The sequence below is a fragment of the Cetorhinus maximus genome, chromosome 15 (genome assembly GCF_964194155.1).
Source record: "Cetorhinus maximus chromosome 15, sCetMax3.hap1.1, whole genome shotgun sequence".
Taxonomy (NCBI): Eukaryota; Metazoa; Chordata; class Chondrichthyes; order Lamniformes; family Cetorhinidae; genus Cetorhinus; species Cetorhinus maximus.
The window spans coordinates 8230906-8258792 of NC_135893.1; the positions used below are offsets into that span (position 1 = coordinate 8230906).

Sequence of the window (27887 nt, forward strand, 5' to 3'; positions counted from 1 at the left end):
ACAGAAAATTACCTGTTTACATTTGTGCGAGTAGGGAAAAGGGGCACAAGTTCTTAATACTCAAGGGAAAACTAGGGATTGAAATCAGATTCTTCAGACAACAGTGATCACTACCCGGGTTGGAATCTCAGTTGGATTGGTAGAGGCAAAAACCTTGAAACCACCTAAGAGTGAAATGGATGGTCCAGTGGGGGTACTTGATGTTCTTTCTGGATGAATGAACTAAGATGAACTAATTGGTCTTCCTCATCCATAATTATTTTGCGAATTGATAATTTTATTTTCTTGCCTTCTTGACTCTTTCCATGTCCATTTATATTTGTTCTGAAGAAGTTCTTAGGTTTAGATTGTCTCTGTTCTAGGCAACCTTCTACTTGGCTAAATCATACTTTTTGTTGAAATATAATTAAATGCTCATTTTTAGGCAAAACTTCCAGAATTGAAGCCTCTTCCCCTGTCCACTGGTGAGATGGTAACTGAACATGAGGAACTGGTCTGGACACCAGGTGTCAATGATTGTGACCTTCTGATGTATCTGAGAGCAGCCAGGTAAGAATATGCCAATAGTCTGATCTCTCTGGTCAATACTTTCAAAATATACAAATGCTTTGAAGACTTTTTACTTTAAATGCATGCGATGAAAAAACAAAAAGAAGTTCTTGATAATTACATTTTGCTAGATATGGATTGAACAGTTTGTTAGTTTAATTTTGCACTTCCAAAAAGCTGTTTTCCTGCACCTATGCAATTTTGGGGCATAACACTCGCCGCCCCATACCTTGTAGTATTCCATCAACAGAAAATGAGCAGGACAAGTGGCCTTGACCTCGGCTCATGTCCATCTGCAACTAAAGGCATGAAAGGCATTACTTAGACAATTACATTCAACACACTGCAGAACTGGACTGCTTCCATTTTGCAGAATAAAAGAGGATCTGTCCCATTGTACAGAAATAGTGTGTTCCATTGTGTCCATAATTGGTAGACTGATCCAGCTTATGCTTATGTTTAGGTAAGCAGGAAGTAGCATTTACAGTGGTCATTATAAATGGGGAATGCACTCCAAAAAAGGCCAAACCTTTAGTAATAGGAATCAGAGATAGACAAGGGGGGGAGGGTGGTGGGGAAGGAGGGGAGTGAATATTGAAAAGAAATGCAAGACTGAACTTGAATGGTGAAGCTGTTGTCTTAGAGAAAGCCATTTTAATATAGCAAGGCTTAGTTGGCAAATATACCACTCAATTTAGAACTGAATAATACAGATGGGAAGGTTTTGGATTCAATCCCTATTCTCTACTGAGTTTGATAATTTGTCAGGCAAATATTCGGGGAGCTACAATTAGCTTCAAGGTCCCTGGGCATAGGAGGAATAGGGGAATGTTGAGGGTTCTGGTATCTGATCTCTATCCACTGACCCTTGAGGTGTTTAGGTGTGGCACATTCCATGGTAAAATAGTCTGCTGATATTTTCTTTCTAATTTAACACATGAAGAATGGGCATTTAGGTTGAGTACTTAAGCAATGAGTACCATTTCTGGTGCTTGAAGAACATTAGTGCAGTAGGATTTGATTCTTCAGGAAGGGAGGGGTAAAGAAAAAAAGTTACAAGGCAGTCCACATACAATGATATCCAAATCCCAAATGGGTGGCTAAGCAGATACTCAATACTTCCCCAAAGAGAGAAGTGAGAAAAAAATAATTGACTAAGTCAAAATTCCAACTGTGCATCTAGTGCCAGGCTTAAAAAATGGCTTTAGCAGAGACTTGGAAGTTGGTGTCCTGCCGATTCCTTGTGTAGTGGATGGACTCAAATTTGGGAGTCTCAAAACAAAGGAAAAAGATGTGGACTATAACTTGGTTAAATACAGCTTGAAATGGTCACGTAAAAGCACTTGTATTGCTTCTTGTCATTGTTTTGCTTTCAAAATGCTAAAATATTCCCTATTCAGTTGGTTAATTATAGCAGCGAACATGTAGAGAGATTTAAAATACTTAGCTTTTGCAGAATGTTGTAGTAAATGTGAGTTTTCCACAGCTGTGTAAGAAGTTGTTCTGTCAGCTATGTTGATAAAATATTTGCTGCTGCCAAATTGTTCAGATGCTGACTAATTGTGAAATGAAGAACTTTGCCTGATATAATTTTTAATTGTTCCACCATTGGTGGTTGTGTCTTCAATATACTTGGTCCCAAGCTCTGGAATACCCGCCCTACACCTCTTTGCCTCATTACCTTGCTTTCTCCTTTTAATATTCCTTAAAACTTACCTGTTTGACCAAGCTTTTGACAATCTGACCTAATATATCCTTATGTCGCTCAATGTCATACTTATATTTTATAATGATCCTGTGAATTGCCTTGAGATGTTTCATTGTGTTAAAGATACTATATAAATATAAGCTGTTGGTGTTCTATAGGTGCAGTAGAATTCACCCACCTTAAGCTGAAAACCTGAAGGACTGTTAAATTTGTCAGAATTTTTGCAGCATTAAGAATGTAGTTATTTCTTATTACAGTCATGTTTTTACATTCAGAATAATGCAAAATGTATTTCCCTGCAGGAGTATGGCTGCCTTTGCAGGAATGTGTGATGGTGGATCCACAGAAGATGGCTGTCTTGCAGCATCTCGTGATGACACTACAGTAAATGCATTAAATACAGTAAGTTTCCTATGTGTTGGACAATTTGCTGTGTTCAAGGAGCTTTATTAGCGCTCTCAATTCTGGGTCATAGTTTTAATTCTTGTCAGCTTCTTAGCAAATACGTTACAAAATTGAAATGGCACCACTTCAGAAGTGCTATCTTTCAACATGCAAAGTGCATGTAATCAAATTCAGATCTTTGAATTTGATTCTACTAAAGATTGTAATGAATGCATACAGAGCATCCAACCTGTTCAATTGAATATAAATATAGTTGAATGCCCATGAAAATAGAAATTTGAATTACTGAATTTTTTTTCCTGGGGCACTTCTGAATGTTGTATGAGTGCCTCCTGGTGCTGTTGTGTCTTAAACAAAATTATACATGAATGTAATAAGAAAGTTATTGAAAGCTTTGTTACTTAAAGACTTAACTATTTGCTTCAAAATTGGGCAGTTTAATAGTTGGCAACCATCTATTTGAGGACAGGACAGGATTTAGATGACTGTTTTCAGATGCAAGGTGAAAAGTCATGGATGTTGTGTACTGAATTAATGTTGGTTTCAGATTTTAAAGGACATGGAAATATAGGCCATTTAATAACCAGAACACTTAATTTCTGTTATACCACAGCAGACGTTAAAACCATAAACCATCAATATATATATTGCTTTTTTCAATCAACACCTCTAACTATTGGTAACAATGCTGCTGCTGCATTTCTGTGTAGGCACTGTATAATATACATTGCTAATTCATCCAAAGTTATGGACGTCTGATGAAAACTTCATCAATTTTACTGCAGCACGTTGTATAAATCAAAGCTGGCAGCTCACGACTGAAATGTTTTATTTATGTAATGGCAGACTGCGGCAGAAAGCAATGGGATTTAATGTTAATTGTGAAAGATAGCTATGAGGGATAGAAAATGAGAAATGTCATTCAGCTGTATTTTGAAATGTAATAAATGTATTCTTCCAGTCGCTATTTATATGACAAAAATTCAAACTGCTGTAAATGTATGATACATTGGATCAATTCATTTATATTTAGCTGAAATTCTTAGCGAATAGGCTTTGCTAGCAAGGGAAAAAGAAGATAATGGATACCTTAGGATTATAGCTGATTACATTTGAACCTGAAGTCCCAACAGGAGCTTGGAAATTGTATCGTGTTAAAACTGTTACATTTTTAAAGATGATTCATTCCTTGAACATATTTTTTTTAAAGAAACTGCAACTCCCTACTTAAACTCATTCTAGGGCTCTGAGCAAAAATCTTCACTTAGCTACATTTTTAAGGTTCCATAATGGGATGGGCAACAAATGCTGACCTGGCCAAAAATGCTCACATCTTATGAAGGAATGCAAAAAAAATGGTTTATTCATGAATAATTTATAAATTCCCCTTTTTTTCCTGAATGTTGCTGCCAGTGTGCAAACTTTATAATAGGAAAGCCAACCTAAATTGGCTTTTCACAGTGCTATGGGAACTGAATTATATTGTCTCCTTCAGTCTAAGTTTGTGCAAAATATATAATATTGTACATCAAGGGCTGGTAGGATCCGTGTGTCATTCCAGTGGTTTCCTACTCAGGAAATTCCTAATCTCAGTTTTTCTGTCAAGCGCAGTGTAGCAGCACATAATTCCCACAGGGAAGAGAGAGAGAAAATTATGCTGCAGTCCACTCTGGTTGAAGGGAGAATTGGCAGGGAGTATACTCTCAACTGGGAAAGATGTGCAGGGGCAGAAATGTAATGGGGAAAATTGAATTGAAAATATGAGGACAAGTATACAGTATTGAGAAAATCTAATTCTGGTTGAATGTAATAATCTGAAGATGGCTTTGACTGTGTAAAAAAAAAAGTGCAAGCATTAGTAAGCTCGATCTCTGTCTTAAAAGGTGATTTTATTTTATTTGCATTGACTTTTTATTTGACTAATTTTCTCTTTTTAAACTTCTACTTGGCTATAACCTGTCAACTACTAAAATCTGTTGCGTGCGTGTCTCAGATTAGTTCCTGTTTCATTCCTCTACATCGATCCAGTTCCAGACTCGCCTCTCTGGTTAAAGGCAAATGGTTTTCTACCACTGCCCTTCTCAAATCCCTTGTGACTCATATATGCTTACTCCTTTTTTAAATGCAATTTTTTGAATTAACCTGTTTTTTGAAATATCACTGCACTTAACATTTACATCATCTGAGAAAATATTTCAAATGTACTCCTTAACCCATATTTTGTTTGTCTGCACTGGATGGTGCTGCACTGTGCATTCATTAAAAGATATAAGATACAAGTCATTTTAAGTTCTTGAAATTCTTAGCAGTAAGGAGTTTATCATAAAGGCAATTTCCTGCTCTCCTTGTTAAGACATAAAAATATTTAGAATGTGTTGTTCACAATACGTACGGTAACTTGGTCTGGACCTGTAAATAAAACTAAGCAGCAATGGGTTCCAGTATTTTCCATACATGCGCTTTCTTTACAGAGTAGTTTGAAATTCAATTCAAATATAATTTTCATCATTACTGGTTATGTCTCTAGGACAAACTATGCAGTGTCGACCAGTGAACCACCGGAAAGACTAAGTAGCTCTTGGGCTTCATATGGATGCACACAATAAAAATGCACAAACTGAATTCTTCAGTCTCATTTTAAAAAGTTATTAAAAAATGGACAGGTTCTGTCATCAGTTGGGAGAAAAATATATTTCATTTTTAAGTCACTTGCCCCTTTCCTTAGACAAAAGACATTCATGTAGCCTGTTTTCAATTTTTGCTAGCTGAGATGAGTTTACAAATTAGATGAATTTGCCATCGCTCCGCCTTTGGAGGTGTCTCACCTTATTGCAAAGCTTCTTTGAGGCAGGAAGACTGAAATCAGGAACTTCTGTTGTCGCAATGTGTTCATTTTCAGTTTATTTTGTTAAATCCAAACCCTGTATGTCACTGACATCGAGTGCCTAAATTGAATGTATTAAAAGTTTTTTAAAAATCAAACATCTGTACATACAAGCAATCACCTTTAACCTTCACTCTACACTGTTTCATCAAGGAAAAAGAGCAAATTATCAGCATAAGCAGAGATGTTGATGAAGCTTCGGCTGTTAATTTGAGTATGTGGTGTTATGTTGCAGTTTGACTCCGCCTGGTTGCCTTGAATTTTTCTAAGTTCCCTGCTATAACATCTTCCTCTTTTTGCTGTGATATTATTGCCCCTAAATAATTTACTAGAAACCCTGTTCATCAGCCACACATAGGAACATTTAGATGAGAACAAATATTTGATATTTTAAGTAATTTTCTTTTTTACCTGATCATTCTAGTGAACTCTGTGTGATAAGTCACAAAAAATATCTCATAGTATTGCAACAGTTTAATGCCAATCGGAGAATTGGCTTCAAGGCACAGAGTACCTTCAAGCAGCTGCCTTGAGCAGCAAAAGTGGTGGCCAGTGACATTTTCTTGGTCACGGATAGTATGCGATTCAAGGAAACCAGGAAAAAGAGTGGAAGGGGAATAACTAGGGTTGGGTGAAGAGGTAAGATCTATATCTTTAAAAAAAATTGAAACTGATATCACATTTTTTACCCATTGAATTTATTCGTTGGATTTTATTTTAAAGAATTGCACAGTAAAACTACTGGTGTTTTTTTTTCCAATTAAAAGACATGAGTACATCGATTAAAAATAATATTTCCTCCAAGCTTTTAAGGGCTTTAGTTAAAATTCTCCAGGCATGTTCAACCAAACAGAATTGTGGTATTTTAAGTTACCAGGCAAACCAAGACATGTGTCCCCATAACATATCCCTTCTTTATCCTATAAACAGACCCCTTGGTATGTCATCCATTGGCAGATTGGCACGTTTAATGCACCCTTACATGCATGGCTGCCTGCCTGGACCCTACTGTGCAGAAATTTGTCATAGACATAGCAACCATTAGGAAGGTTGCACTCCACTACACTTGCATTAGTGGAGTGGGACTTCTGCAATTTCCTGCCCTGGATGTGTGAATGTTTCTCTGCTCACCTAAACATTCTTAGGCAGGTAAATGTTTTGAACGTTTCATAAATATGTGGTATTGAGATTGGTTCATGAAAATTGTTACTTTATGCATCAATGTTGTTAATTGTTCTTGGGATGGTGGCAGCACTGCCTTTATTGCCCATTCCTAATTTCCTTGAGAAGGTGGTCCTGGGCCTTCTGATTGAACCACTATAGTGCTTGTCATCATGATTTTTTAAAAAATCAAGACTTTAGGCCCACAACAAAGTAGAAGCAGCAATACGTATCCAAGTCAGATGTGTGACTTGCATGTGTTCCTTGCTTCTGTTTGTCTCAGGTGGGAGATGGGTGCTGTTGAAGTGACCTCTGAGTGCAACAATGCATCTTCCAGTTCGTACATAACTGCAGTCATACGAATATACAAATTAGGAGCAGGAGTGGGCCACTTGACCCTTCGAATCTGATCTGCTATTTAGTAAGATCATGGCTGATCTGAATGTAACCCCACTGCACATTTCTGCCTACCCCCGATAACTCTTCACCCTCTTGTTAATCAAGAATCTATCTGGCTCTGCCTCAAAATATTCAAAGACTCTGCTTCCATCACCATTTGAGGAAGAGAGTTCTAAAGACTCACAACCCTCAGAAAAAAATTTCTCCTCATCTCTGTCTTAAGTGAGCAACCCCTTATTTTTAAACAGTGATCCCTAGTTCTAGATTCTCTCACAAGAGGAAATATCTTCTCCACATTCAGCCTGTCAAGACCCCTCAGGATCTTAAAGGTTTCAATTAAGTCACCTTTTACTCTCCTAAATTCCAGTGGATACAAGCCTAACCTGTCCAGCCTTTCCACAAGACAACCCACCCATCCTGGTATTAGTCTAGTAAACCTTCTCTGAACTGCTTCTAACACATATACATCTTTCTTTAAATAAGGAGACCAGTACTGTACACAATACTCCAGATGTACCACTCCCCACTTTGAGGGGAGGTGATAGCGTAGTGGTATTGTTGCTGGACTAGTGATCCAGAGACCCAGGGTAATGCTCTGGGGACTCAGGTTCGAATCCCGCTACAGTAGATGCAGATGGTGGACTTTGAATTCAATAATGATGACCATGAAACCATTATCAATTGTTGTAAAAACCCATCTGGTTCACTAATGTCCTTTAGGGAAGGAAATCTGCTCTCTTTACCTGGTCTGGCCTACATGTGACTCCAGAGTGACTCCAGACTCCACAGCAATGTGGTTGACTCTTAAATGCCTCCTGAACAAAGGCAATTAGGGAATGGCAATAAATGCTGGCCTAGCAAGCAACGTCCACATCCAATGAATGAATTAAAAAAAAATGTGGTCTCACCAATCCCCTGAAGAACAACTGAAGCACAACCCCCCTACTTTTGTAATCAATTCCCCTCACAATAAATGATAACATTCTATTAGCTTTCCTAATTACCTGCATACTAGCCTTTTGTGATTCATGCACTTGGACACCCAGATCCCTCTGAATTTCAGAGCTCTGCAATCTCCCACCATTTAGATAATAAGCTTTTTTATTCTTCTTGCCAAAATGAACAATTTCACATTTGCCCACATTATACTCCATTTACCAGATCTTTGCCCACTCAAACTGTAAGACAATTTGTAAACTCCTTACATCCTCTTCACAATTTACTTTCCTACCTACCTTTGTGCCGTCAGCATATTTAGCAACCATTCCTTCGGTCCCTTCATCCAAGTCATTTATATAAATTGTAAAAAGTTGAGGCCCCAGCACTGATCCCTGTGGCCCACAACTTGCCAACCAGAAAAAGACCCATTTATGTCAACACTCTGTATCCTGTTAGCTAGCCAATCTTCTCTTCATGCCAATATGTTACCCACTACACCATGAGCTTTTACTTTCTGCAATAACCTTTGATGTGGCACTTTATCAAATGCCTTCTGGAAATCTAAGTACAGTACATCCACTGGTTCCCCTTTATCCACAGCACATGTGACTCCTTCAAAGAACTCCAATAAATTGGTCAAACACGATTTCCCTTTTACAAAACCATGTTGACTCTGCCTGGTAGCCTTGAATTTTTCTAAGTTCCCTACTATAACATCTTTAATAATATCTTCTAACATTTACCCTATGACAGATGTTAGGCTAACTGACCTGTTCCTGCTTTGTCTCCCTCCCTTTTTGAATGAAGGAGCTATATTTGCTATGTCCAATCTAATGGAACCTTCCCCAAATCTAGGGAATTTTGGAAAATTAAAACCAATGCATCAACTATCTCGCTAGCCACTTCTTTCAAGACCTTAGGATGAAGTCTATCCGGACCCAGGGATTTGTCAGCCTGAAGCCCCAACAATTTGCTCAATACCACTTCCCTGGTGATTGTAATTTTCCGAGTTCCCCCCTCCCTTCCATTTCCTGATTTACAGCTATTTCCGGGATGTTACTTGTGTCCTCTATAGTAAAGACCAAAACAAAATACCTGTTTAATTATCCGCCATGTCCCCAATTTCTATCATCAGTTCCCCAGATGCACTTTCTATAGGACCAATGCTCACTTGGTTAACTCTTTTCTTATTCAGATATCTATAGAAACTCTTACTATCCATCTTTATATTACTAGCTAGCTTTCATACTCTAATTTTTCCCTCAATCTTTTTGTCATTCTTTGCTGTTCTTTATGTTCTTTCTAATCTCCTGATGTGAAACCCATCTGTGTAATATACGCTTTTTCTTTAAGTTTGATATCTGCTGTAAGTGTCTGCACCTTGCACAACTTCGGTTTAGAGTTGTTGAGCTGAAGTCTGAGTTGCAGACATTGTGGAGCATTAGGGAGGGGAAGAGCTACCTGGACGCTTTATTCCAGGAGACAGTCACACCCCTTAGGTTAGGCAGAATGGTCAATGGTCAGGGACAGGAAGGTGTGGCTGTGCGTCAGGCAGGTATGGTGAATCAGTGATGGAGGAGCCTCAACCCCTGACTTTGTCCAACAGGTATGAGGTGCTTGCTACCTGTGTGGATGAAGAGAAGGACCACAAGGTGGATGAGTGGAATGGCCTTGGCATAATGGTGAGGGATGTCATTCAAGTGAGGGGAGCGAAGAGGAATGTGGTAGTTATAGGAGACAGTATAGTGAAGGGGATAGATACTGTTCTCTGCAGCTGTGACTGGGAGCTCTAATGTTTGTGTTGCCTGCCCAGTGCTAGGTTTAAGGATATCTCCTTGCGGCTAGACAGGAACTTGTTGGAGTGGGAGGGAGAGGATCCAGTTGTCGTGGCCCACATGGGAACTAACGAATAGGTAGAACCAGGATTGGTGTTCTGCTTAGAAAATTTGAGAAGTTAGGGTCCAATTTACAACACAGAGCATCAAAGGTAATCAATCATCATCGTTACCTGAACCACGCATCAATTAGCATAGGGTTAATCAGATTAGAGAATTAAACAAGTGGCTCAAAGAGACTGTGGGAAGTAGGAGTCTCAATGTATGGGGCACTGACACCCATACTCAGGAAAAGGTGAGCTATTCGGGTGGGATGGACCTCACCTGAACTGGGCTGGGACCAGTATTCTGGGCCCTGGACAGGGCTTTGAACTAATGGCGGGGTGGGGGCAGGGGAGAAAGGGAGACTTAGAAATCCAAAGAGAAAGGTCGAGGTATCGGAATAGTATAGCAATGTTGGTAAAGACAAGCAGAGTGGGACAGGAAGGAACAGAGTTTAACAAAAATTGTCCATCAGCAAAGAAGGTAATAGAAGTAAAAAAAAAATGAAATTAAAGGCTCTTTATTTGAATGCACAATGCACTTTTGCAATAAGGTGGATGAACTAGTGGCAGAAATAGAGGTAAATGATTTAGATCAAATGGCCGTTACAGAGACATGGTTACCAGGTGATCAAGGTTGGGAAATACATATTTCAGACAGACAGAATGGCAGAGGAGGAGGAGTAGCCCTGATGGTAAAGGATAACATAAGGTCATTAGAGAGAAAGGATCTGGCCTCTTGAAGATCATGAAGTTGAATCAGTATGGGTGGAAATTGGGAATAGCAAGAGACAGAAAACACTGGTGGGAGTAGTTTATAAACCCCTTAACAGTAGTTGTGCCATTCGGCAGAGCAATAAACAAGAAATTATTGTAACAAAGACACCGTTATAATTGTGGGGGACTTCAATCTTCATATATACTGGGACAATTAAATTGGCAAGAGTGGTCTGGAAGAGGAGCTTGTAGAATGTTTGAGTTTCTTGGAGCAACACATTGTGGAACCAACTAGAGGTGAAGCTTTCTTAGCTCTAGTATTGTGTAATGAAGCAGGGTTAATTAGTAACGGCATTGTAGAAGATTCACTGGGAAATGGTGATCGTAATACCATTGCATTCCATGTTAAGTTTGAAAGAGACATACTTCAATCACAAACAAGAATCTTAAATTTAAACAAAGCTAATTACATAGATGTAAAGGGGAGAACTGACTAAGGTTAATTGGGTAAATAGACTAAAAGGTATTGGGGTAAATGTCCAATGGGAAACCTTTAAAGAAACAATTCAAGATATTCAACAAAAATACATTTCATTGAAGAAACAAAAACTCAGTAAGACAGACCCATCCCTGGCTCACTCAGGATATTAAAGATAGTATTAGATTAAAAGAGGAGACTTACAATGTTGCAAAAAAAAAGTGGCAAGCCTGAGGTTTGGGAGTGGTTTAGAAACCAGCAAAGGGCCACCAAAAAGTTGATAAAAAGGGAAAAATAGAATATGAGAATAAACTACCCAGAAATACAAGAACAGATTGCAAGAGCGGTTATAGTTATATAGAAAAGGGAGGGTTATAGTCATATATAAAAGGGAGGGAGTAGCTGAAGTCAACGTTGGTCCCTTTGAAGCAGAGGCAGGAGAAATTATCATGGGGGATGAGGAAATGGCAGATGCATTGAGCAAGTATTTTGCCTGTCTTCATGGTAGAAGGCACAAGTTTCACATCAGAAATAGACAGTGACCTTGGGGCTAAAAGGAGTGAGGACATTAATGTGAATGTAATTAATTAAAGTAAGAGCAAAACTTGGAGAAACCAAAGGGATTAAAATTTGACAAATCCCTAGGAGTTCATGGACTACATCCTAGAGATCTAAAAGAGATAGTTGCAGAGATATGGATGCGCTAGCTATTATTTTCCAGAATTCCTTGGATTCAAGAATGGTCTCATCATATTCAAAGCTGCCAAATGTTACACTGCTTTTCTAGAACTAGGGATCACTGTTTTAAAAATAAGGGGCCGCCCATTTAAGACAGAGATGAGGAGAAATTCTCTCTTGAGGGTTGAGTCTTTGGAACTCTTTCTCAAAAGGTGGTGGAAGCAGAATTTGAATATTTTTAAGGCAGTTAGATGCTTGATAAGCAAGGGGGGGTGAAAGGTTATTGGGGGTAGGCAGGAATATAGGGTTGAGATTACCATCAGATCAACCATGGTCTTATTGAATGGCAGAGCTGGCTTGAGGGCTGAGTGACCTACTTCTGCTCTAAATGAGTTTGTTCAAGAAAGGAGGGAGAGAGAAAACAGGGAGCTACGGGCTAGTTAGCCTAACATAAGTTGTTGGGAAAATGCTGGAATCCATTATTAAGGAAGTCTTAATAGAAAAGCATAGTACAATTAGAATAAGTCAACATGATTTTACTGAAGGAAACCCTGTTTGAAAAATTTATTAGAGTTTTTTGAGGATGTAACTGGTAGGATAGATAAAGGAGAACAGTAGATGTTGTATACCTGGATTTCCAAAAGGCATTCAATAATGAGAGACAACGAAAGGTTAATAGGCAAGATAAGGGCTCATGGAGTTGGAGGTAATATATTAGCATGGATAGAAGATTGGTTAACAGATGAAAAGCAGAGAGTGAGCATAAACAGATCTTCTTCAAGTTGGCAGGCAGTGAATAGTGGAGTACAACAAGGATTAATGCTGGGGCTTCAGCTATTTACAATCTATATTAACGACTTAGATCAAGAGATGGAGAGTGATGTATCAGAGTTTGCTGAAGATACCAAATTGGGTTGAGAAGTGAGCTGTGGAGAGGACACAGAAGCTGCAAAGAGATATAGATAGATTAAATGAGTGGCAACAAGATGGCAGCTGGAGTTTAATGTAGGGAAGTATGAAGCTATTCATTTTGCTCGCAAGAATAGAAAAGCAGGATATTAATTAAAAGGTGTGAAACTTAAGTGTTGATTTCCATACATAAAACGCAGAAAGTTAACAGGCAGGTGCAGCCAGCAGTTAGAAAGGCAAATGACATGATGGCCTTTATTTGCAAGGGGATTGGAGTACAGGAATAAAGTGGTCTTGCTACAATTGTACAGGGTTTTGGTGAGACCACACCTCGAATCCTGTGTGTAGTCTTAGTCTCCACATACTTGTCTTAGAGGTGGTACAGCAAAGGTTCACTAAATTGGTCCCTGAAATAAGGAGATTGTCCTATGTTGAGAGGCTGAGTAAATTGGATTTATGTTCTCTGCAGTTTACTTACATATGAACGTACGAAATAGGAGCAGAAGTAGGCCATTCAGCCCCTCAACCCTGCTCTGCCATTCAATAAGATAATGGCTGATTGGTTTGATTCAAATTCCACATTCCCATCTACCTCCAATAACCTTTGATACTCTTGCCTAACAAGAATCTATCTACCTCTGCCTTAAAAGTATTCAATGACCCTGCCTCCACCGCCTTCAGATGCAGAGAGTTCCAAAGTTGTACAACCATCTGAGAGAAAAAAATTCTCCTCATCTCTGTCTTAAAAGTGCAACCCCTAATTTTAAAACAGTGCCCCCTCGTTCTGGATTCACCCACAAGAGGAAACGTCCTTTCCTTGTCCACCTTGTCAATACATTTCTGGAGCTTTTATACTTCAATCAAGTCATCCCTCACTCATTCTAAGCTCCAGTGGAAACAATCCCAGTCTGCCCAACCTTTCCTCATAAGACAACCCGCTTATTCCAGGTATCAATCTAGTAAACCTCTTCTGAACCGCCTCCAACGCATTTACATCCTTCCTTAAACAAGGAGACCAAAGCTGAGCGCACTATTTGCGATGTGGTCCCACCAATGCCCTGTATAACTTAAGCATAACACCCTTACCTTTATGTTCAATTTCTCTTCTAATAAAGGATAGCATTCCATTAGCTTTCTTAATTACTTGCTGTGCCTGCTTACAAACTTCATCGCTAGAACAATTGTGGTTGTTGGAGGTCAGTCACTGCAGGAGTTCCTCAGGGTAGTGTCCTCAGCCCAATCATCTTCAGCTGTTTCATCAATGACCATCCTTCCATCATAAGGTCAGGAGTGGGGATGTTCGCTGATGATTGCAGTGTTCAGTACCATCCGCAACTCCTCAGATATTGAAGCAGTCCATGTCCAAATGCAGCAAGACCTGTACAATATCAGGCTTGGGCTGACGAATAACATTTGCACCACACAAGTGCCAGGCAATGACCATCTTCAACAAGAGAGAATCTAACCGTTGCCCCTTGATGTTCAATAGCATTACCGTCACAAAATCCCCCACTGTCAACATCCTGGGAGTTACCGTTGATCAGAAACTGAACTGGACTAGCCATATAAATATTGTGGCTATAAGAGCAGGTCAGAGGCTAGGAATCCTGCAACGAGTAACTCACCTCCTGACTCCCCAAAGCCTGTCCACCATCTACAAGACACAAGTCAGGAGTGTGATGGAATACTCCCCACTTGCCTGGATGAGTGCAGCTCCAACAATGCTCAAGAAGCTTGACACCATCCAGGACAAAGCAGCCCACTTGATTGGCACCACATCCGCAAACATTCAATCTCTCCACCACTGACGCACAGTAGCAGCAGGGTGTACTATCTAAAAAATGCACTACAGGAATACACCAAGGCTGCTAAGACAACACCTTCCAAACCTGTGACCACTACCACCATCTAGAAGGACAAGGGCAAAAACTAAACGTGAACACCACCACCTGGAAGTTCTTCATTCCAAGTCATTCACCATCCTGACTTGGAAATATATTGCTGTTCCTTCACTGTTGCTGGGTCAAAATCCTGGAACTCCCACCCTAACAGCACTGTGGGTGTACTTACACCACATGGACTGTAGTGGTTCAAGAAGGCAGCTCACCACCTTCTCAAGGGCAACTAGAGTTGGGCATTAAATGCTGGCCCAGCCAACAAAGCTCATTTCCTGTGAATGAATAAAAAAAACCTAGATCCTTATGCACCTTGGAATTCTGCAGCCATTCTCCGTTTAATACTCTGCTTTTATATTCTTCCTGCCAAAGTGAACAACTTTACGCTTTTTTATTTTATACTCCATATGCCAGATTTTTGCCCATTCCCACTCACTCAACCTATCTACATCTGTCTGCAACCTCCTTATGTCCTCTTCATAACATACTTTCCTATCTTTGTGTCATCGGCATATTTTGTCTTCACTATCCTTATCTAAGTCATTGATATAAATTGTAAAAGTTAAGGCTCCAGCACAGACCTCGTCGGGACTCCATGCGCCACATCCTGCCATCAGACAAAGACCCATTTATGCATACTCTGTTTTCTGCCAGCCAGCCAACCTTCTGTCCATGCTAATATGTTACCCCATACACCATGAACTTTTATTTTCCGCACTAACCTTTGATGTGGCACCTTATCAAATGCCTGCTGGAAATCCAAGTCCAGCATGTCTACAGGCTCCCCTTTATCCAAAGTGCTTGTTACTCCTTCAAAGAATTATAATAAATTGGTTAATCATGATTCCCCTTTCACAAAACCATGCTGACTCTTCCTGATTACCTTGAGTTTCTCTAAGTGCCTAGCTATAACCTCCCTGATCGACACTAACACCTTCCCCACGACAGATGTCAAGCTAACTGGCCTATAGTTTCCGGTTTTCTGCCTCCCCTGAATAGAATTTGCTACTTTCCAATCTGATGGAACCTTTCCAGAATCTAGGGAATTTTGGAAAATTACCACCAAGGCATCTACTACCTCATTAGCCATCTTTTTTAAGACCCCAGGATGAAATCCATCAGTACATAGAAACTTGTCAGCCCACAGCTCAATCAGTTTGCTCAGTACTGCTTCCCTAGTGATTGTGATTGCGCCAAGTTCCCCTTTCCCTTCCACCTCGATTTACAGCTATTACTGGAATGTTTTTTGTATCTGCTATAGTGAAGACAGAAGCAAAATATTTGTTCATTTCTTCTGTCATTTACTTATTATCTAAAACTAACTCCCCGTTGTCACTGTCTGGAGGATCAACACCCACTTTACTTGTTCTCTTCCTTTTTAAATAACTGTAGAAACTCTTGCTATTCATTTTTACATTTCTAGTTAGCTTCCCCTCATACTCTAATTTCTTTCTCCTATTAACCTTTTAGTCATTCTCTGCCGTTCTTTATATTCTGGCCCGCCACTCATCTTTGCGCAGTTATGTGTTTTTTTCCTTAAGTTTGATGCTTTCCTTAATTTCTTTAGTTAATTATGGGTGGCGGGTCCTCCCATCAAGAGTTTTTCTTTATAGTAGGATTATACTTGTTCTGAGTATTCTGAAATATCCCCTTAAATATCCGCCACTGCTTCTCTATTGATATATCCCCTAGCCTAGTATTCAAATTCACTTCAGCTAGCTCAGCTTTCATGCCACATAGTTGCCCTTATTTAAGTTTGAAATACTAGTCTTAGACTAACTTTTCTCCTTTCAAACTGGATGTGAAATTCAATTATATTGTGGTACTGCTACCTAGGGGTACCTTCACTCTGAGGTCATTCATTAATCCTGTCACATTACTTAATACCAAGTCTAATATAACCTCCTCTCTGGTTGGTTCCAGAACATGCTGCTCCACAAAACTATCTCAAAAGCATTCTGTGAACTCCTCATCCTGGCGACTACTGCCACCTGATTTTTCCAGTTTATATGTAGATTAAGATCATCCATGATTACTGCTTTATCACAAGCACCCAATATTTCTTCTTCTATACTTTGTCTTACATTGTATTTACTGTCTGGGTGCCTGTAGATCACTCCCACTGTTCCTCATCTTCACCCAGACAGATTCTGCATCCTGATCTCCTGAACCAAGGTCTCAAACTTTTGCACTAATGCCATCCTTGATCAACTGTGCTACCCCTCCACCTTTACCTAGCTTCCTATTCTTCTTGAAGGTCATATACCACTCAATATTCAGGACCCAATCCTTGCCATCCTGCAGCCATGTCTCCATAATGGTATCAGATCATGTTTATTTACATCAAAGTATGCTATCAATTCATTTACTTTGTTATGAATACTATGCACATTCAGATACAGAGCCTTTAGTTTTGTCTTTTTGTTATCTTTGTAATATCTAGTCTTGAGTATTGGTGTATTCTTAGGTTTTATCTCTGTCCCTTCCTGCTATTCTATGACCCTTATTTCCCATATTACTATTATGGTCTGCTGTCTTGAATCTACCCTTTGGTTTGCCACATCTACCGAAGCTTGATCCCTCACTCCCCTTGTTTAGTTTAAAGTCCTCTCTATCTCCCTAGTGAAGTGATTCGCAAGAACACACCTCCCAGCACGGTTCAGGTGTAAACCATCCCAATAGTATAGCCCCCACTTTTTCCAGTACAGGTGCCAGTGGCCCATGAACTGGAACCCACTTCTCTCAGCCTTTGAGCCATGCATTCATCTCTCTATTCGTATTTGCCCACTGCCAATTGGCACATAGCTCAAGTAATAATCCAGAGATTATTACCTTTGAGGTTCTGCTTCTTAATTTGGTACCTAGCTTCTTGTACTGACTGTGTAGAACTTCCTTCCTTGTCCAGCCTGTGTCATTGATACCTGTGTGGACCACAGCAATGGATCCTCCCCCTCACACTGCAAGTTCTTCACCAGCCCTGAGCAGATGTCCCAAGCCCTGGCACTGGGCAGGCAACACAGCCTTCTGGACTCTCAATCTTTGCTGCAGAGAACAGTGTCAATCCTTCTCCCTATACTATCGCCTACTGCCACTACGTTCCTGTTTGCTCCCCCAGCTTGAATGGATTCTTGTACCATGGCACCACAGCTAATCTGCTCATCCATCTTGCAGGCCTCGCTTTCGTCCACACAGATTGTGAGCACCTTAAACCTGTTTGACAATTGCAAAGTCTGAGGCTCCTCCATTACTGTCTGCTCTTTCCCTTTACCTGCCTCACTCACGGTCACATCCTCCTGTCACTCACTGCTGACCAAAACAGACAACCCTATTCTAAGAGGTGTGACCGTCTTCTGGAACAAAGTGTCCTGTTATTTCTCTCCCTCCCTTATGTTGCGCAGTGCCTGTGGTTCAGGTTCCATATCAAAAATCTTGACCTGGAATCCCTCTAGCTGCTTACACTTTCTGCAGTGGTGTTTGTCCTGGATCGCTTTGACATCCAAAAGATCCCACATTCCACAGCTGCAACGAAACACCTGTCCTGCCATTGTTACTTATGTTATTTATTTAACTTAATTTAGTTACTCAATTAACTTAGAATAATTCCTATGTATACCGCACCTCTGTCCTATGCACCAAATTCCCAAGTGAACCTAATTCACTGCTCACTCAGTCTCCATCTCACTCTGGCGTAGTTGTCTGCCTCCTCATGCACTCCTTAATGATTCTGCAGTCTGAAAAGCCTGTCTCTTTTATAGACCCTCTGATGGGTCACTAACTAGTTTAGCTCCCAGCTACAGTAATTAACACCGCTTGAACCAACTACTTTCAGGTGATTGACAAATAACTGCCATTCCAGGCAGTTTTCTGTTTAAGAAGCTAACTTAACATAACTTGAAGGTTAGTACTATGTCAGATCTTGATTCTTAATCTATAGTTAAAACCTGAAGAGGACTTACCACATGGACCTAATTCACTGCTCATTCAGTCTCTGTTTCACTCCGGCATAGTCTGCTGTCTCCTTGCACTCCCCTTACTGGTTTAGAAGTATGAGAGATGATTTCATTGAAACCTACAATGTTCTGAAGGGGCTTGATAGGGTAGATGCTGAGAGATTGTTTCCTCTGGCAGGAGAGTCTGAAAAACGGGGGGTATAGTCTCAGGATAAGGGGCCAATCATTTAGGCCAGAGATGAGGAGAAATTACTTCAAACTGTGGTTAATCTTTGGAATTCTCAACCCAAAGCTCCATCATTGAATATATTGAAGGCTGGGATTTTTGGTCTCAAGATCAGCCATGATCGTGTTGAATGGTGGAGCAGGCTCGATGGGCCATATGGCCTACTCTTGCTCCTATATATTGTTGTTGCAGTTGTTTCTGTCCAGGCAAATGTTGTCTGCTGACAGTCCTGAATTGAATGTTGTAGATGGTGGAGAAGCTTTGAGAGATCAGGAGGTTAGCCACTTATTGCAGGCTTCTAATCTGCTCCTCAGCCATAGTGTTGGTACGGCTGTCCCAGTTAAACTTTTGTTTACTGTTAATCTCAAGATATTGATGGTTGGTGCCTGGACAGTGGCAGTGTTGTTGAAAGCTAGGGGATCTAGCTGAGCTTTCTCCTGTTGAAGGTGATCAGTAGCTGGCACTTAGGTGGTGTGAATGTTGCTTGCCTCCTGTTAACCTAAGAAGTCCTGGTGTAGGCCGGCATGAGCTGCTTCATTATCGGAGGAGGTGGGAATGGATCTTAACACTGTGAAATTGCAAGCACCGCTCTTAACCATGTGACAAATAAAACTTACTTGAGCTGAAGATGGTTGGGCTGAGTGAAGTTGCGGGCACGCAATATTTGCACTCCCAACAACCAATAACCATCTTCCTTTGCATTAGTTATAACTATGGTCATGGAGGGCATTCTGTTTGACCCCCATTGGCTTCACTTTGCTCAGGTTCCTTGGTGCCACACTCAGCTAAATGGTGCCTTGGTGTTCTGGAGAACTACTCCCACCTGTCCCTGGCCTTCATCGTTTATTTGCATCTAAATCTAGTTCAAAGTTGTGAAAGAGTCCAGAACTCAGTCGTTCTTGGTTCTTTTGCATTGCCTGCTGATACAGTCTTGATGGTTGTTTCCCTCACTTTACTGATGATTGCCTACAGACTTATTCCAAATTTTTGGAAATCAGCAACAGCCTGAGTTAAGTTAAATACGCAATTATGACACTTCCAAGCCCAACACTGGTGCCAATTGCAACTGTGCTGCGGTGTCAAGCAAAGCCCAGGTGCATGAGGGATAGAGGGGGCTGGGGGGGAAGGAAGAGAGAGAAAAAAATCTAGATACTCTTGCATTGTTGCCAGTAGAGTGTTTCAGAATGGAACATGTTGAAGACTGGCTGCATGCTGCAGGCCTATCCTGTAGGCCGTGGGTGGTATATATGATGAGGCAAACAAGGGAGAGGAGAAAAGGCAAAGCTTGATTTCATTACTGTCTAAAATGCTATGTTGGTGCCAATAGAAATTCTTCAGTTGGTTTCTATAGTTTGCACATGTTGCATTAACATTATATAAATTAAATCCAGATTGAAAACAGCCCACTTCTTTGATAAAATTCTGGACTGTTGGGAATTTTAGAGGGTTCTACTGAAGCCAAAGCTCAAAGTTTTTATGCTACGCGTTTAATTTACTTGGCACATTGCAGAATGTGGTTGTTTTTGATTAAGCAACACCTCCAGGAAAGGTCATTTATAAACTGCTATAACATAAAACAAAATGAGGGTACAAAAACATACAGTTTTGCACACTTGGGAAAAAAATTGTGTTTCTATCCTTTTGACGGTTCCATGGGTGCTGAGTGCCAGCAGCCCACCTCATCCACGTTCTTGAAACGAGTCTAGATAAATGAAGATGTGGTTTTCCACTTCTACTCATCATCGGGACAGGAGGCAGCCATTCAGCCTGTTCTGCCATTGTGATATCATGGCTGATCTATATCTTAACTTCTTCTACCCACTATGACTCCAGAACCCTTGATAACCTTGCTTAAAAAATATGTTATCAATTTTGGGTTTCAAATTTTCAACAGACCTATCCTCATAACTTTTTGGGGAGAGAGTTCCAGATTCCCAATACCTTTATATGAAGAAGTCCTTCCTGACGATCACCTTTGACAGACCTGTCACAACCTGTGGTTTTACAAAATAATTACTTTGGGAGAGGGATCATACACAAGCAAATGGAGGAATGGAAAGCCATAGCTTAAATGTCAGAAGACAACAGGATATTGAGTCACATTCATGACTGACATCGACCTCACTTGCTGCCATATACAGGGTTTGTGCACTTTGCAGCAGAACTCAATGGTTTGTAATTTGAGGTGGGAGCCAAGCCTGATCCTTAGTCTCTCTCGCTCTCTCTCACACAAACTCACTCTTCACCCCACCACAACCTTCCTTTCCATGCACATTGTGGCCATATGCAATCTGACTGCTGCCAACCGAGCACAGCCCAAAGATAAAGAACGGAGACACTCCTGGTGTGTAGGCTGAGTTTTACGTTGGCTAATACATTTACTAACAACAGTCAAGAGAACACACAAAATACTCTTAATGCTTTAGAATGATTGAACATTTGAATTTTAATAAGTGTACATATAGGGGGAGTTCGTGGTGTAGTGGTAGTGTCACTGGACTAGTAATATAGAGATCCTGCCTAATCCTCTGGGAACATGGGTTCAAACCCCATCACAGCAGTTGGTGGAATTTAACATCAATTAATAATCTGGAATACAAAACTAGTATCAGTAATGGTGACCATGAAGCTTTCATTGATTTTTTTTTAAAACCCATCTGTGTCACCTAATGTCCTTTAGGGAAGAAAATCTGCTACCCTTACCTGGTCTCGCCTACATGTGACTCCAGACTCTCAACAATGTGGTTGACTCTTAAATGCCCTCTGTTCAAGGGCAGTCAGGCATGGCCGACAAATGCTGGCTTATCAGTGATGCCCACATCCCATTTGAGAATGAAAGGAAAAAAAATTAAATTAACATTAAAATGGATTATAATTGTAAGATTAATCTATTTAGAACCTTCACCTGGAAGCCAACTTGTGTGATAGCAGGAAATTCAGTGGTTTCAAAACCTATGAATTTGTTCCCATTTGTTCTTAATGATGATCTTAAGCCTCTTTTCATCATATTTATTTCAAGTTTTTCAGTGCACTGTCATGATCCCTGCAAAGACTGATAACTTTTAAAGAGAAATTTGGACTTCCAGTTAACAGTTGACAGAATGACAAGTCAAGATTTTGTGTTTTAAATTTTTTTCTGTAACAAATAACCAAAAAAAATGATACTGATGGAACACTCTTCTTTTCATGGGTAACTTGTACTTTAGACTACAGAGAAGAGATTCCCCAGTTAGCTCTTGGCACAACCAAAAATCTCCCACTATGGTTAAAGGTTACACTGTCCCTTGAGTGGACACTTCATCTTCCAGGAACCAGTCTACAATAACTCTCAGCTCCAGGTGACTCGCTTTTTATTTTCCTGGCCACATAACTTCTAGTCGCAGAACCGTCTTTTGCTGTGAGTGTTACTCTGTAGATCCTTCCTCTAGCACCAAGGTAGGCAAATCTTCCAGCTTTCTTTAATCGTCACGAACTGAATCTTCAGTCTGAGCGTGCCACCTGCTTCAGTCTCACCTGCTTTCTGCATGGTGAACAATAGTCATTATTTTCTCTGCTTAAGGTGCAGGCCTGGCTTCTTTATCTTTTGCTCTTTACCTATCTGATGGCTGCAGACACATTAGACAAAACTGAAAACCTTTTTTCCTTTGATATGGGGTTATAGGGAAGCCCGTAACCTGATCTCAAAATTGCTTCCTCTCATCCTCTTCCCCTTGGCAACAAGAAACACATTAGCTTTGTATCTATGTAGAAATGGGAATTGGATATCTTTGATCTCAACTCCCATTGCATCTTAAAAGTAAATAGATGACTTGCAGCACCACTGTTTACAAGTCGATACGTATAACACTTTTCTGGCACTTGAGAGACTCAGGGTATACTTGGAGACTGCGGTCATAGCGTAAATATCTTGCACCACCTTCTCGGTAAAAGAATCGGAGTCCTCCTTTGAACTCTAACAATCAAGCCACCCAGGCTTACTGTTAGGCATACTCAAGAACAGGTCACATGACCCCCTTCATTTACCCCAAATTTAAAGCTACAGTCTCAAAGTATGGAATTCTTTTAAACCAAAAGATACAGTTCTAAAACAATCTTATAAACCTCAAATTGTAACAACTGCAAGCAACTGAGAATGTTAACAGAAGCTGCAATATTAGCCTAGGGCTAGGGTGAAGAACAAAATGGAGAGACGAGCAAGTGAGTGTCATTTAAAGAGAAAATGATTGGATGATGAAACAGCTTGCCAGCCAGAGCCAAGATAGGAAGAGGCACTTAGCTCTTTTCATGCTTGTACCTAAGCAAATTAGAGGCTTGTTTCTGTAGCTGTTACTTTGCACAGTTGAGTCTGGAATTTGTTGTCCTTGGCTGCAGAAAAAAGTGTGTCTTTCTTTGATTTTTTTTTGTCCTTTGTATTTTTTTTTTGTCTTCCTTGGGCTCTGAGAAAGACATTGCAGCTCTTTAATGCCAAATGCTCGACTGAATATAGACCGAAAGGGATATTTATTTTGTCAGATTATCTACTGTAGCAAATTTGAAAATCTGTTCTGTCTCTGAAGACATTTTATATTGGCACTCAAAAGGCATAACTCCCAATTAGAAGAGTGAATCCGCTGCTTTGTTTGTCCCAGTTAAGTCAATTTTGTCGACTTTAGTGGATTGCGACAGATTAAAGCCCCTACTATGTATGGTGAAAATGCAGTTTTTAACAGGCCAATCGTAAAAGAACCCCAAGCAAGAGAGCTAACATGAAAGTTCTGAGATAAACTGGATTAAAGTTACCAATACTGAAATATATTAAACTGTACTCCAGGAGGCCTCACTATTTCTAGGGAATGATAGGAAAGTAAACAGGAGAGCAATGTTACTGTAATGCTAAGTTATAATTTGGATATAGCTGAAGGGGGCATTCTTATGTTTCATGATGAATGCACCATAGAAATTGTCTCACGTTGCTGTTTTTTTAGACACTATTTTGAGCTTGAAATTTGGGTTCATTCACTTTCTCCCAGCCTAAACATATAGCATTGGAGAACACAGTGCCAAAAGGGGGATGCCAAATAAGCAGATTTCAGTTTTTATAAGGAGAGATTTGGTTTGTTTTTGTCATCTTGGTAAGGATTATGGGAGGGGGAAAATGTATCATTGCCTACTATTTATGTGGAATTTATTCAATATGCTTCCCTCCTCTTCCAATTGCAATGACTCATTCTAACATATACAGTAATTCAGTGGGTACTGGGACTCGCTACTATATGTTGAGCATCAACATCATTAAGTTATCCCTTTTCTACCCAGACTAACTTGGTGGAAGATGAGCATTTGAGCACTTTTTTTTTTATCTGCTAGAATATGTCATGAAAACTTCGTGCACAATGCAGTGTGAGTATTGTGGGAAATATTTGAATATTGCTGTATTGCTCATATTGATGCTGCAGTGTTTCATTAATTTTTTGGTAGTATGCAGGCACAGTAAAAGGTAATAAAAATTGTATTAATAGTATTCACAAAGCAGATGGAAAATGCTGATCCAAGTTCTGTTTTGTGCCATGCTGGTGAAAAATGTAACTACAGCATGATCTATGAAGCTGGAAGTATAATGGCTGTAATCACAAATGATGCATCGGTGGTTTTGTTATGACTGCAACCATGCAGTGCCACTCGAGGAAGGTCACGATGGAAAAGGAGGCATGCAAATGAAGTTATAAATTACAATTGAAGAACAATATTTTGATGTGTTGGATGGGGACTGTCAGAGCAGCAAGATGTAATTCATGAGTTCATTATAGCACGAAGGTGCTTGACAGCTGAGCCATGCCAAAAGGAAAATTTATTCTTCGGTTTGTGCTGACGGGAAATGGCAGATCATATGAGCAGTTTGTGCAGACGCAATGAGACCTTACAATGAAATTGTGTTGCTCTGACAGTCCTGCCAACCCTTGTTATTTACGCGTTTAGCTAAAGATTTTCAATTCAATGGAAAAGGGAACAATTTAGTCTTTTTCTGTGTGCACGTGTGTGTGTGTGTGTGTGTGTGTGTGTGTGTGTGTGTGTGTGTGTGTGTGTGTGTGTGTGTGTGTATTGACTCCAAAATATTGCCTATTAAAAGTCTCTTTAGCTAGGCTTATGTAGAAGTTTTAATCTGAATCCATATAAAATCGACGTGTAGACTTTGCAGTGGTTTTGGATATATTATGTGAACGTTGCAAAGTTGCTGAAAGAAACTGATGCCAACTACATCCCTACCTACTGCCCAATGCCTGCTCTGCCATTTTAAACCAAACACCTATTTAGAAATCGCACATGTTGGCATCATGATTACACCTGTGTATTTGCCTTGTTGAGATATAGCACCAATTTGGTACCAACTACAGCACCAGGTCTTATTATCAACAAAATTAGACGGTTAGTTCTCAATGAGGGTTGATAAGTGTTCACATTCCTTTTGTGGTTCACATTCATCAGTGAATTTTGGACTTGGAGTGAAGTTTTCGTTTGACTGACAGCCATCCACTATATATGGATGGTAGACAGTGAATTCATAATATAAAACAAATTTTAATTAATCAAATGGTGTTGTAGAGATCATTTCATTTTCATCATTGCATTGTGTTATTATGATTTATGCATCAATGCTACGTGATTTAGAATCAGTATCGAATTGAACTTGAGAATAGTGTTACATGAACCTGGATTTTGCAGTGATAATAATTGTGAAACTCAGCGTTGGGAGTCTATACATACACAATAATATGGCGGTCCAGAAGTTACCGTCAGTGATTGTACGTTTCTCCGGAGGCTGTGCTGTTGAGCTCCTCACCAGAGTGCAATTAAAGAGCGATCGATGAAATGACAAGAACTTCCAATCTAACACTGTTAGCCTTGCTGTAAAAATCCTTGAAAAAGTTACCCTTTGTTGCATAAAGTGTAACTGCATTTTTAATGACGTACTAACTTCATGATTACTGCTAAACACACTCATTGGCCCTGAAAAGCTAGCTTGTTATTTGTGGAATGTTGAATTTCTGCATTATAGGTAAAATAAAATCCACATTTTTTTAAGTAATGGCCCAGATTTTGCTGTGGTAATGAAGGCGAAACTGTCAGTGTTCACCATCCCAACTCCACTGAAACTGACAGCAACTACGGAAGGCTACACATGCATAGAATAATGCAGAAATCCACAGGTTGCTGCCAGTGAGTCTCTGCTTCTTCAGAGGGTACGCTGTAGAGGTTCCAACATACTGCAATTTCTATTACAGTCATGATTTGATGAAAAGGTCCATGCTTTTAGTCTCTTTGTAAAAATCCTTGAAAAAACTAAACCTTGTTGATTGACGTGTAACTTCATACTTACTGATAAACACATTCACTGGCCCTGAAAAGATGTTTTTGTATTTATGGAATGTTAAACATCTTCATAAAGATTATAGAACTCTTTTACATATTTTTAAAATTGTTTTTTTTTTAGCTTCTAACTTAATCGAATCAAAGTCATTTAATTCGCAATCAGAAATTAAAAATTATATGTAAAGGGATTCGGGGTTTTATCTTCCTGGTTTGCTATGTATGAATGCTGCAATGTAATTGATTCCTTACCTGCTGCTACAGGTCAAGACAGCCCCTTGACTTGGTGCCAGATTTAAACTGCTGTTGGTAGAGGGGAAAACCACGACACAGATCACTAGATCTTTGTAGCCAGCTTTCTTCGAGATCAGCAGCGAGCGCCATTACTTCATCACTGACCGCAAAATCTGGGCACATTGATTTTTGCATAGTGGCCAATAGAAAGTTTCACATCCAATAAGGCAATGGCAAATGTTATGTTTTCAGAGAAACGACAGAGCTTGCTGACTGTCGTGCTGTCTTTTTCTTGTCTAAATAAGCTGGGTTTTGGTGTAATGCCATTCTTTTTGTCTTTCCCATTTATCACTTTCTCTTGAGGGTGCTGACTCTTGGGCAAGGTGTCAGAAAGCTGCCAGCTCACCATGTCATTTTTCAGGTATGAGCCTAGATGATGTCAGCAAGTTATTTGAACAGAGCCAAACCCAAACTCACCTCACTTGAAGAAATACAACAGGATCCGTGGCTAATTTTACTGTTTCCTACATTGAATTCAACTATAACACTTTTATTGCTATTCTGACTGATATCAGCTGAAGTAACCCCAACCAGTATTCAAACCTGAATTAATATAGTTTGTGTGGCTCCTTAGTAATTTTTAGGGTACAAAAATTAATTTCAGAAAAAATTGCTATTTCAGGCATTACTTTTTTTTTTAGAATAAGGACACCTCTATTTGGGTTCTAATTATTTAAAGATGCGTGGAACGGGAGAGATTAGTTTTTTAATGAAGAAAAGGAAAAGCCATGCCAGATAGCGATAAAACCTATAATCGTTTTGTCAAGGAAGTGAATAAATATTTGTGAAAGAAAAATATTAAAAGAAAGGAAAGAAAAATTTTGCGTATCTTTCATGACCACCAACTGACCCAAAGTACTTTACAGCCAGTGAGGTGCTTTTGAAGTGTAGTCACTGATGTAATGTAGGAAACTCGGCAGCCAATTTGCACACAGCCAACTCCCACAGACAGCAATGTGATAATAACCAGATCACCTGTTTTTGTGATGTTGAATGAGGGGTAAATTTCATTTGCTGTACCTGCACACTAACTCTTTGTGATTCATGTACCAGGACACCCAGATCCCTCTGTACCTCAGCGTTCTGCAATCTCTTTCCATTTAAATAATATGCTGCTTTTCTATTCTTCCTGCCAAAGTGGACAAGTTCTCATTTTCCCACATTATACGCCATCTGCCAAATTTTTGCACATGAATGGCATCCTGTTACATAACGTCCTACAATCCAAGGGTAAAGCCTTGCTGGAAAAACATCTTTCATAAACAGATGGGATAAGTGTTGATGTTTTAGAATTAGGGAGTAAAAATTAGAGAGGTGGTGTTAACGAAGCAGTGGTATGCCTTATTGCAATATCACTTATCATGGATATCTGTTAGTTTCTATTAAATTCAGGCCACTGTCACAAAAATATTGGTGCGTATGAAAAATATGATTTTATTTTGCATTTATATGCAGTTCTGATTATAGCACATTTG

General features: G+C 39.7%; 1 protein-coding gene across 12 annotated transcripts in view; it reads left to right on the forward strand.

Moving 5' to 3' along the window:
- Nucleotides 1-27887, forward strand: part of rerea (arginine-glutamic acid dipeptide (RE) repeats a) — a 500784-nt gene that overhangs the window by 310189 nt on the left and 162708 nt on the right. For all 12 annotated transcript variants that reach the window (XR_013578875.1, XM_078557838.1, XM_078557840.1 and 9 more), the window contains 2 exons: nt 425-549; nt 2560-2659. Coding sequence is in view for 11 of the 12 variants with exons in the window: in XM_078557838.1 (XP_078413964.1) it covers nt 425-549; nt 2560-2659 (225 nt within the window). In the remaining variant the exon portion in view is untranslated. The remainder of the gene's footprint in view (nt 1-424; nt 550-2559; nt 2660-27887) is intronic.